The 12,506-nt window shown below is 31.3% G+C and overlaps 1 protein-coding gene across 1 annotated transcript in view; it reads right to left on the reverse strand.

Moving 5' to 3' along the window:
- The window catches only part of LOC132718743 (protocadherin Fat 4-like), a gene marked incomplete at its 5' end in the record, with an annotated part of 34,194 nt that extends 25,138 nt beyond the window's left edge, over positions 1 to 9,056 (reverse strand). Inside the window, 7 exons of the mRNA XM_060702469.1 lie at positions 8 to 118; positions 1,410 to 1,550; positions 1,906 to 2,082; positions 2,583 to 2,774; positions 3,637 to 3,723; positions 4,078 to 4,113; positions 8,901 to 9,056. Coding sequence (XP_060558452.1) covers positions 8 to 118; positions 1,410 to 1,550; positions 1,906 to 2,082; positions 2,583 to 2,774; positions 3,637 to 3,723; positions 4,078 to 4,113; positions 8,901 to 9,056 — 900 coding nt within the window. The remainder of the gene's footprint in view (positions 1 to 7; positions 119 to 1,409; positions 1,551 to 1,905; positions 2,083 to 2,582; positions 2,775 to 3,636; positions 3,724 to 4,077; positions 4,114 to 8,900) is intronic.
- Positions 9,057 to 12,506: the final 3,450 nt, after the last annotated feature.

Below are 12,506 nucleotides of genomic sequence, written 5' to 3' on the forward strand. Positions count from 1 at the left end.
GTTGTACCAGAAGTAACAACAGATAAAGAATGTGTCTCTGCATTTCCATAATTGTCACGTATTGTGATATCCAGATTGTAGCCTTCCTCCTCAAGTACAGCATTTGTTGTTATCTCACCTAAGTATATCATAATAATCAAAATATATTAAAATGTGCTATATTATTAAGAAATGCAATTTAAATAAAGACAATAATAGAACAGAACAGAAAACATATATATATATAATTTTTTTTTTGCAAATCGTGCAATATTACAAAACAAATATACACAACCTTAAGATTACAGTTTATTGAATACATGTTGATATAACGTTACACACACCTCTATTAAATACAGAAAAAATATATACGGCAAATTTGTTTTAATAATGTAATTGATCTCTTTCGTTTTACTAGTAACATAGAAAGCCCACAGGATGTAGAGGAAAATATAGTTATATAGTAAACAATAAAATCTATATGATCTGTATGTTACAAAAGAAACGAGCTGTAGCAAGACCATCAATAAAAAATTATGGCTACGTAAAGTGTGAATTCATCGTTAATTTATTAAATCTCAAGTTATATTTAATTCTCAGAAACTTAATTTATGAAATATATAAATATCACCGAGGGTGATGGGATGAGCTTATTATACATTGTTAAGTACAAAACTGAATTATACTTTACGAGTACAAAGCTGTAAAACCTATATTGGACAAGGCGCTAGTCTTTAAACATTTTGACAGACATTTCTTACTTCGAGTACAATATGGAACGAACATATATAGATTGTTTGTACACGGAAAAGAAAAAACATACAGGAAAGAGCATATGGGAGTGAAACGGCGTTTTGGGCTTGGACATTAACAATGAGTATTGGTGGAATACAATATTGATTTGCTCTGAATTGTTTTGACTCCAAAATCGAGGCTTCACTGATAAGACTGGACCCATGCAGTAATGGTTATATGAGATCACATTGTGCAAGTTTCATTGGTACATTTTATAAGGTGTGAGATAAAATGAAATGTTTAACCAAGATAAGTCATGTCAACTGAGACGTGAGCTGAGGTTAACATTATACTGCCATGAATGATCTCAATCACACTCAGTTGGATGTCATTTCTGTAATACAAACAGCTTTATCAATTAGCAACTAAAGCGTCTAAGCAAGGGAGGTAACGAATACGGAACAGAAACATATACGCGTGAGGACCGTTTGGTAATGTCAGCCGGCCTAGATGCGATCTTATCATTTGTCATAACGGATTATTAATGTCTAAAGTCACATAAGGCTATATAGTAAATAAATAACGTGAGGCGTTATAATTATAAGCCACACTATTCATTAAGACAATTTCAAATAAGTCTTTTTCTACGATATTATTGACATTCCTTAAAAGAACTTTGTAAAATATATTCTTACCTGTTCCGCTTATTGCAAAGGGACAGTGGCCATTGTCACTGCAAGTGGGAGGATCGGTGAAAGACACGGTGTCTGACTCCGCGTCAGAATATATAAGCTGATATATTGAAGTACCTGCAGTCCTGTCCACAGAAATCGATCCTTAAATAGAAATTTAAAGCATAAACATTATACCTTCTAAATGAGCAAAACGATCACATATTCTCTTACATATATTAAATAGAAAGATTCATAAAAGTATTGTTTATGAAATATAATACATAACGGAATGATCTAAACCTTACCGAAATTTCAAAATAAACAGCTATTTTCATAGGTGTTTGTTTGGATGATAACAAAATGTATTATAATTAGCGAGCAGATTAAAATGCATGCTCTTACTGCAAGGATGTGCAGGCTGCCTTGTCTTTGCTAGGGTAGAAAAGGCTAGACGAGTTCGATCCCAGCATGGTAAGAGTTTATTTCTCTAAAAAACTATACAGTTTTATAAGTATACCTGGAACGTAACCGCTTGATCCTGCAGTGAAAGTAGGAGCTTCGTTTTTGACGACGTCAACTTGAAAGTTTGAGTACACAGTCGTCACACCGTCTGTACAGGATATCCGCAAATCGTAATATTTCTTTGTCGAATAGGTATATCCTGGTGAGGCTGATTGTACAATGTTATACTCACCTGTAAAATATAAATATGGGATATTTCAGGGATTCTTTATTAATACGGGATTCACAAGTCAAGCGAGCCACAAGTAAAATATGATAATTTTCATACCATACAATGAAAATTTATTTTAACTTGACTTTTTGTTTGTTTATTATACACTTTTTCCTTTCTTTGACATTGCGACCCGAATTGTGTTTAGTATATTGGCTGAATTTAAAAGACAGTAATCCGGCAAAATACCAGAGAAAATATGTGTTTGTTTTTCTTCTCACACTGCAAAGATAAATAATTATATGCGTTTTATATCCTCAGTATTTCTCAATTTTTAAGTTTGTAAGTGTATTATAAATAATTATATCCATATATTTACCAGACATATTCAGATTATTATGACAGGAATTATAAGTATTAATACCTGTCAAATAGAAAAAAAATAAGCTAAATGAAACTGTTGAAAACAATATTCTACAAAAATGTCTATTACTTTTATCATCTAAATGATGTAAACTTACCATAAACATTAGGAACTCCTTGAGAAATACTGAATGGCCCTCCATCTGGGTTTGTATCATATAACGAACATGTTAAACTATCGCCAGATGGGCCAGATGGGTCTGTTGCGGTAAATGTATAGAAGAGTCCTGGACGCTGTTTTCTGAATCTACCACAGTTGTAGAAGCTGGTAGATTGGTAAATCTTGGTCCCTGTTAACATAAGTTATGATAACATTATCAAACATCCGCTTTTTAAAAATTGTTGATTAAAAATGCTCAAACTGTTATGTCGTTTAAAGAAAAAAACCACATTGAATATAATAACTTGGCCATTTGCTTAAATATCCACATTTAATTCAAAGAAAATATACATTGACAAGAATATAAATTCTTTCATAAATTATAATGCATTATTAATTTGAAAAGGTAATTTAATTTATTTTAATAGTACATCCCCTCAAAAATGAATATTGAACAACTCCCTGGACTTACACTTTTCTTTAATATTATAATATCTATAACTACAATGTAAAGGAAAAACCACTTTTACAATTTTAAAAAAAGTTTTTAAAATTTTGTGAAAAAATTTTTTCCAATACCCTAAAACCCTTTTAAAAGTAACTAGATTTTACGTAAATTTTAAAAAATCTTCTCCACCTTTGCTTTTTTTTTAAAAAATTTTGTTTTACGGGCCCGAAAAAATATAGTTAAAATTTGCGTTTTCCCTTTTTTTTGGAAATTCCTGTTTTTTCTTAAAAAATTATATACAATGAAAAAAAAGGGAAACAGATAATATGATAACTTTATGATAAATTTTGAAGTCTAGGGGGAAAATCCCTGTAACCACATGATTTTAAAAGTAATTTCATTAATTATTGGTGTGTACATGTTATTGTATTCCATTGTTATGGGAAATATATAACTTTTCAATGACTCTGAAACTTCAGGTTGGACTATATATATCGCTTAATAAAACGTAAACTGTATCAAATATTTCTGCATGTTTCGAAAAGAAACGACGTGTAATATTACCGAAAGCGTACCTCGTTCACAAGATTGATTGTTACTGTACCAGTCACCTCGCCATTACAACCGTCGCTCACAGCCAGCTCTACATAGTAAGTACTTTCGCTCAATGGTGAAGTGTATGTTAACGTAACTGCCAAATAAAAAAATCTGTACATGTAAAATGACACCAAGCAAAAAGAGATAGGTTAAACAAGTCCGATGGATTTTTTTCTGATGGCAGTTATGGTCCACACTATGGTCTGGTTTTCTTTTTCTGCTTTCCATACATCTTTGGATTATATTTTCTGCACCTGAATAGTTTTATAACAAAACCTGTATTTTGTTACTGTTATTTAGTTAATTAGCTATGTGACTTTGGCCAGAAAAGTTGTTTTGACGATTCCTAATTCAAGTTTTAATATGGGTCATCTTGGGTCATACACCCCAAACATTACATCCACTACATACAATAACGATCTATACATGGAAAGTGTTTTGAACGAACCTTTGGCTTGAATTATGTGTATTTTATCTAATAATTCTGAAATTAAAACAAACAAAAAATCTACAGTAACTATGTGAATATGACAAAAACTGTTTCTAGCTTTTTCAGCCAAATTTAAATTGTACCAATGTTGAACAGTTTTGTAAGGATCGTACTGTGTAAAAGCTGCACTTCTCATGCAGTTGAAGATCCGTCCATCAATTTAACAGAACAAATATCGGAATCTGCCATCTGTCAAAAATGGTCAACTGGTGTAATAGGTATTGGTAACGAAATTATGACTGGTGCCTAAAGAATCTGATCAACCATTATTATAGCACAACCAACTTTTTTTCTTATTTGGTGTTTCGGCAAGTAATGCTGTTATAGTGTTAAAATATTTTGCATGGATGTTAAATTACTATTTGTTTTAGCATTACATACCTTATGACGAATTGTTTCATAATCAGCACCATTTTCTAAAGGTGATAATCATCTTAAATGTTCTGAATCTATTATTACATTATTATAAAAGTAGCGGTGCAATGTTTTCCTTTTTCTAAGACAGAAAATTTTCTGCAATGAAGGCATAGTATAATCTATAAGTTTTTAACAAAGACATATAAAACCCAAAAAAAAACTTACCGTTGCTGATTGTATCGAAGCCAAAAAACTACCGGCCCTGAATTTTTTAGAATATGTGAGTTCATCTGTACCAATCAAGATCTTAAAGCTTGACCCGTGTAAGATGACAGTCCCCTATCATGTTAAAACAGTTCGTCTCAAAGGGGGGCGTTGGACAAACATTTGGGAGGGTGGCTTAAAATGTAAATAATTTTAAAATCATATTATATTCAGAACATTTTATTTTGAAATTAAAAATTTAATACAAAAGAATGCCGCTTTGTTTTTTAAAAGGAAAGAAGTTTGAATATAATACCCCCAAAACAAATTAGAGAAAAAATTTCTTAACAAGTATGCTAAAAATGGGAATTATCCGCGGTTTAAATTAGTAAACTACTTAGATCATAATATTCTGTATGTCCAATATTGTTAGTATTGATAGTTAACAAGGGGCATTTACCTTGTATATTGAAAAAAAATACAATTTTAAACGTCTGTTACACGTATCAATTGAAAAGCGCTTGTGCGTGAATAATATTCCTTAAAATAAGAAAGTGCTAGCGTTTTCTTTTTTTATATAAAATTATCAACATACAAAAGGTCATCATTATTATGCCTTTGGCAATTTCCTATATACCTGGTATTGATATAAAGCGGCTAAACAGCATATCTAACGATCTCGTTGTATTTGTCCTGATGCCGAACATTTCCCGGTAACGGCTTGTAAGCGTTTGCGGCAGTGGTTTTATAGTAACCCATTGGTATAAACTTACTACCTGTTTGAATATATGTTTATCCATCGGCTCTCCTAACCGTAAAGCCTGTAAAGGGCAAAAAAATAAATCTTTTAAAAGAATCCTGTAACATATTTTTTTAATGTTTTTATATCATAAATATGAATGCTCAAAATTAAGATTTATCACTTTTGTGCGCTCAAAAAGCATTATTTATAAAGATATTACCGAATTTAACATTTCGTATAAATAAAGGGCGGTAATACAAATTTTATTTTTCTATATACGTCTAAGTCAAATTTTCAATAAGAAATGATTGCATATATTTTAAGGATAAAATCTAATATGCGAAATTATTTGCAATACATATTTTACATATTCTTCGATGTTTGAAAATTGTTTAATAAGCATGTATAATTTTACTGACCATGTTGTTATACAACCTTTAAAATTACAGCCATAAGGATCTTTAAGAATGCTTATATCGTAATGTTTGTCCAAAAACGTTTAAAAAAAGTTACACCAAATTAATAAACAGGATTTTTTCTTTCTTTCCCAAAAGGGACCATTTGACACAAAGAACAGAAAGAACTGGAACAGGTTCGAACACCGGGAGAATAATCACACAAAGATTTGACACAAAGAATATTTTCAAATTTGTAGCAGACGAGAAAAAACTAAGTGCGAACAGCTAAAGATTAATCTATTATTTTGTATTTCGTACGTGATTTTTTTTTTCAAAAACATACTCTATTTTACTTACGTGTACTCGTGCCCCAAAGACAAAAATTATTCAGGGTGGCCAACCTTTAATTTTCCCTCTTTGGCCGACCGGCCATAGTATCTTTTTCCCCCCGGAAAGATTGAAAAAAAAAAACCCCCGCACAAAAAATTAAACCCCCCTTAAAAAAAGTGGCCCAACCAAAAAGTTTTAAAAAATAATCCCGGAAAAAACCGGAAAAATTTGGGTCCTTTTGGGTGTTTCCCCCCCTCATTAAAATTTTTTTTGATACCTTTAGTCTCAACCCCGGGGTTTTTACGGGAAAAAAAGACCCAAACCCCCCCCCCCCCCCCAAAAAAAAAAATTGGGTATTTTCTAGAAAAAAAGTTTTTTTTTTCCTTTTTTGATTTTTGAAGCCCCCCCCCAATTAAGAAAACCCTCTGGGCCTGTTTTTGGTCCCTTAAATTTAAAAAGTGTCATATTCTTTACTAACTATGTGTGATCTGCACCTAATATTTATTTTATTGCATTGTGTGTAGTTTTGTGTGTTGTTATAGGATGACTTTAAGGAGTTGTTTTTTTTTTTTTGTGTATTTTCCAGGAACTCATTTGTTGGCGGAAGGGTTTAAAATGTACAACCCACCAGCAAGTCCAGGAGTTTTCAAAGTGTCGAATTTAAACAGTTTTTAAAACAGAATGAAGATTTCTGAAAAAAAAAGTGGATGGCTAAACAGATTATATTTCGGGCCTCATTTGAACATTGATAGTGTTGAATGTTTAAAGTTGAAGAACAGTATATATAATTCATCACGAAACAGCTGGAATTGAAGAATTAAGCCTCAAATGTGACTGATTTACTATAGAACAAAAAATACGAAAAAATCACTAAGGCCGACACCGATAAGGAAGTTAATAACGCGCTAGGAATAGACCGGTAAAAAAATTCCCAACGGCGTATCATACTGTACGTTGTTTTAATGATTTCCCGGTCGTATCAGCGCACCGCTAAAACCCAGGATTTATTTAAATTTTTTTTTAAAATAACCTTCTTTTTTGGCCCAAATTAAAACAGGCCCATTCCTACTGAATTTTCAGAAATTCTTACAAACTAAGCATGTTACTCAGGTAAACCGGTTTGGGTTTTGGGTTCATTTAAACCACCCAAAAAAATATAAAATTTGGTCTGTGAAAAAATAGTTTGGGCAAAAAAATTTTTACAAATAACGTCAAAATTCCAAGTTTAAAAACCCCATTTTTAACAGGAACCCCAAAATATCACTTAAAGGGCGGTAACCCATTTCCAAAAAAAAAATTTCCCTGCTTCAAATTGTTTTTTAAAAGAATTTTAAAAAATTTGTTTGGGAATATTAATTTTTTTTTTTTAAATTTTATTTGTGAGTTGCTCAAATTTTGCAAAATTCACTTTTTACAAAAAAATGATAAAATAAGGTTCAAAGTAGAAGACCCAACGGTCCTAAAAGCCCTTTTTTACGACGCCCCCCCGGGTTGGGCTAGGGAAAAATTGACGGGATTATTTAATTTCTTCCCCCCGCGCATGCGAAATTTCTGCGTAGGGCAAAAAGAGCATCCCCTTTACATAAAATTGGGAAAAAAGGTTAAATAGTCGAAAATTCCGAGTAAGGGTTTTAAGAAAAAAAAGTAAAAAATAATTGTTTAAAATTTAGCTTTTTAACAAAAACTTTCCCAAGAATTAATGTTTTTTAAAAGTTTTTGGGGCCAAAATTTTTGGCCATAAAAAAGCCCAGGGGAAACATGTTTTTTTAAAGAAAACCCCACCCCTTACGATCACGGAGTTGAAATTGACATTTACATGTATACATTGTTGTAAAAAAATGTGAAAATATATCTTTCAGCAAATAATGAGGTCAACCTAATTGTTGTTCAAATAGATCATATAAAAACGAAAGAATTTTAATAATATATGAAATCGAGGTATATTATCATTCAGAAAAAATCATCTGGAACACGAATAAATGCATTTTTAATTTTTTTTTTTACCTGATTTTATTCCTTTATTTCCGAAATTAAAGCCCAAACCACACACAAAATATTTACATGAATTTTTCAAAAAAAATTGAGTAATTAAATATAACATGTATAGCTGTAAATAATCTTGTCATGTTCCCAAATGAGATACTATAAAAGCAATGCCTATTGTTGTTATTGAAAAATCTAAATATTGCTATGAGGAGAGTTAATCGGTCAATGTCAATGTGTAGCATTTTACGAACTTGGTGACTTGATTTAATATTGTATTACAATGTATATCATTTATAATCATTATATGATATTTTATTATCTAATGGATTATCCCTGAATTGTTCTGTACTCCTTTACAACAACCATTATAAGAATGAAAAAATCATAATTATATAATGCTTAAAGTGTTTTTAGAAATTGTTGTTTTTTTTTCTATCTTTCTTAAAAAATATTTCAAAATAACATTTTCTTTTATCACTAATTCTTTTAAGTCCTTTTATTATTATTGTAATATAAAGCTATAAATACATAGAAAAAAATCTGACAATTTTGCTTTATTGCTTTATACGATAATTTAAATGGTGTTCTTAAAAAAAAACATTTAAGGCACATAGCTATCCTATGTTGTCAATTTATAGTTCCCTAGAGTGCCCATTAGGGGAAGTCTACCTTAAGAAATACCTATCTTTGCGCATGCGCTATTTATTTTTCTTACTTGTTTTTAATCATGACGTTTTATTCTCATTAAATTAAGTTATACGTACCTCCTATATTGAAGGACGACGTTCCTTTAACTGTTCTTCCATCTAGCACGTAAAACACGACCGTACCAGCCCGCCAAGCAAAGAACATCCATGTTGTAATTATACCACATGAACAAGAAGTAGAATATTCCGATGGGTCCAAAACCACTTCCAGTCCTGACATAAATAAAAATGAAAAAATGCCATTACAAAAATTGCATAAAGAGTAACAATACACACTTACTTGCTGCAGACCACGTTTTATAAAAAGGCAACGGAAATACGTATAACTAGGACAATATTTATAACTTTTTGTCAATTTGTTAAACCATTTTAACTACAATTTAAAATGCGGGGATAAAAAACTTGAAATCTTTTCAGTAAAAAAATAAAAAAACTTTAAAAAAAAACCCTGATAAAAAAGGTAAAATTGTGAAAATCTTTTAAGTTTTTTCCCAAAATTGATATGGGGAAAATAAATTTTTTGAAAAAACCCAAATTTTTTCTAAAAGGGTTTCGTATGATTATATATCAAAATTTAATTTATACCTGTATGGGGTTCGCATTTCTCTTCATTTTTATAATTCAGCTCGGACCCCTAGACAGGGGGTCAGTGTAACAAAATCATAATCCCTTTATTTTTGGGTCCTGGGGAAACATTTTAAAAACCTCCCCTGAAATGAAAATCATGACCCAAAAATTCATAAAGTTTACACTCTTAAACACCCGGTACTATTAAATTTTTGTCCTGACAAAACAAAAATTTTATTATTTTAAAAAATTTTGGGGCTTAAAATCCCCCATCTCCTAAGAAATGTAATAAATGCCAACATTTGGCGGGATCCTTTGTTTTTTTTTTTTGAAGAATGAGCCTCTTACATCATGTACATGCTTAACTATAAGAAGATCACGACGCCCATAAAAAACCGTTTCAAATCACCACCATAGCTCTCCGTTTTTTAATTTTTTATAAGTAGATAATTTTTAAGATATTAATCCATGTCGTTGCCAAAACCTATAATTATTAAATATTCTAATTTTTTGTAATAGAACCCTGTTTTGCCTTAACATGAAGGAAATAGCACTTTAAAGACCTCGGAATCCTCAGTTTGTTACTATGATTTACTTGTAAAGCGCCATTGAAATTCTGTGGAGCTAGGCACACCTTCTTATTTATTATACCTGTTACCCATGTGTTTGTTTGTTGTTTTTTTTTGTTTTTTTTTTATGTTAACATCTCTTTTCATGTTTGACAGACAAGTTCTAGCGGCATTGGTCAAGCTACATATACTGATAACTTTAGTGGCCTACATACATGTATATTTATCATTTTCTCGTCCTCTTTCTTTACTATTATATTACTGGACCATGTGTCAATTGAGGGTACATGGCCGAGACCCAAAGCATATAAATGAGCCGCGTCAAGACAAAACCAACATAATGTTGGTTTTGTCATGACGCGGCTCATTTAGTAAAATGATATCAAAGTATATTTGATGCTTATCCAAACAAAATATGAACAATGTATCATTAAGGTAGCAAAATCATAAAAGAAGAGGTTATTTTTACATCAATGCAAAATACTTAAACACTATAACTGCCATATAATGTTCGGACATTGAGTCTAATGGTCATTTTTCTCTCATGGACTTGTAGTGGTCACTTGATGAGAAATTGGTAGTTACTGATTAGTTATTCAGGTAAGCGGGTAAGGGTGATGGACCGCCGAGCCATGACCAAAACAGGTGTTAGGCACCAGAAAAAACGAACAAAATCTATTTCTATGTTATAGCTGTGATAATGCATGAACATGTATATATAATCAGTTCAATGAAAACAAACTCTATTTTTAAACTCTCGACGTTTTGTTTTCCTCAGAAAAAAATGACGTTTACAAAATATTCTAACACAACTCGTGATTTTGTCATTACAGTATAGACAAAGAAGGAACATTTATTTATTTATTTATTTGAGCCGCGTCACGACAAAACCAACATACTGGGTTTGCGACCAGCATGGATCCAGACCAGCCTGCGCATCCGCGCAGTCTGATCAGGACCCATGCTGTTCGCTAACAAACCCTATTACAAGTAGAGAAACTGACTGCGAACAGCATGGATCCATGCTGGTCGCAAACCCATTATGTTGGAATAACCCATCATAAACTGGATCACTAAGCACCTTATTTTTCTTTCTCATTCCTTAAATTGGTCTATAATAAAAGGTTTGTAATACAATAGATGTACATGTATTAAGTATCAGGCATAACAACAGACAACGAAATAATTATACATGTATATGGATGCTGTTGGCAGATCCGATATTACGTATATTCATATAGCAAATAATAAATTGTTCTAGAACAAAATATTGATATTTATTATATAAACGTCCATACTAATCACTTAGAATTTCATGAACAATATTTTGTTATGTACGCAACATATAACATGTATATAGTCTCTGACAAGTTGGTATTTCCAATATTTTTATTGTTCTATTTTTAGAACGTATAACTACATATGTGTAAATAAGATTTAACAAGTGTTGTAGAAAATTCTAGATTATGATTCATGCATTATATTTAGATAGAAAATTCCAGATTATTCTTTATTCTTGAAGGTGCTAGATTATGATTACTGTAGAACATGGAAGACTGATCTTGAATGTTCTTAGCTTATATATAAGGGGACATTTTTCATTTTCTTTGCCTTTTTTAAAAGTCATCAGTTACCTTTCAAGTCATCAATAATTTGGAGTATTATTCAACTTGGATATAAAGTAATTTATTGGAGCTTGAATTTTAAATAGATAACATTATTCTTGTCGATTTTATTGTGGGAATTTCTTCTAAAGTGTTCTTGGATTTAACTTGGATTTAACATAACAGTGCTGTTCAAAAAATATCATTCCAGGATCAGACTAGACATTCGAGATTTATATTTTTATTTGGACTACAGGTATTTGTAAACATAAATTGTTATTTAATTTTTCTTTAATAATTTTTCTGTAATAAATTTGTTTTTGTTACATACGGAGGAGCATTAGTGCCAGGTGTATGTTTTTATTAACTCGAAATTTCGAGTAAGTAAGTCGAAATTTCTAGTTAGTTACTCGAAATTTCGACTTCCTTATCTGGGAATTTCGAGTTACTAACTCGAAATTTCGACTTACTGACTCGAAATTTCGAATCACTAACTCGAAATTTTGAGTTTAATTATTTCGAAATTTCGACTTACTAACTCGAAATTTCGACTTATTAACGTTACTAGAATGGCCAAATTTATGAGTTACCAAGAGTTTAGATAATGTAAGTTATAGTAGGGAGTGCGGTTGAACGATGGAGATGGAGAAACGGGTGCCTGGAAAAACTATTAAAGTTAAACTTAAAAGTAATGGCATATACTCGCCCGACCTAAAAAACACAAGGCTTCCTTTAATCTGTACGTTCAGGCGTTCTTCTGACGTTGTATTGTATCCCACCTGTTCGAACATATCTTTTCACTAATCATATGGGACATCTGAGGAAAGTATCGCAGAGTGGCCAAAATAGGGGTGCTGGGGCTTTTGTCAAATGTGTTGGGACTGACTATATTTCTTGTAAAATCGGATGCTTTTTATTATTTT

Source organism: Ruditapes philippinarum, unplaced genomic scaffold, assembly GCF_026571515.1.
Source record: "Ruditapes philippinarum isolate M1 unplaced genomic scaffold, ASM2657151v2 ctg16663_1_1_1_1, whole genome shotgun sequence".
Taxonomy (NCBI): Eukaryota; Metazoa; Mollusca; class Bivalvia; order Venerida; family Veneridae; genus Ruditapes; species Ruditapes philippinarum.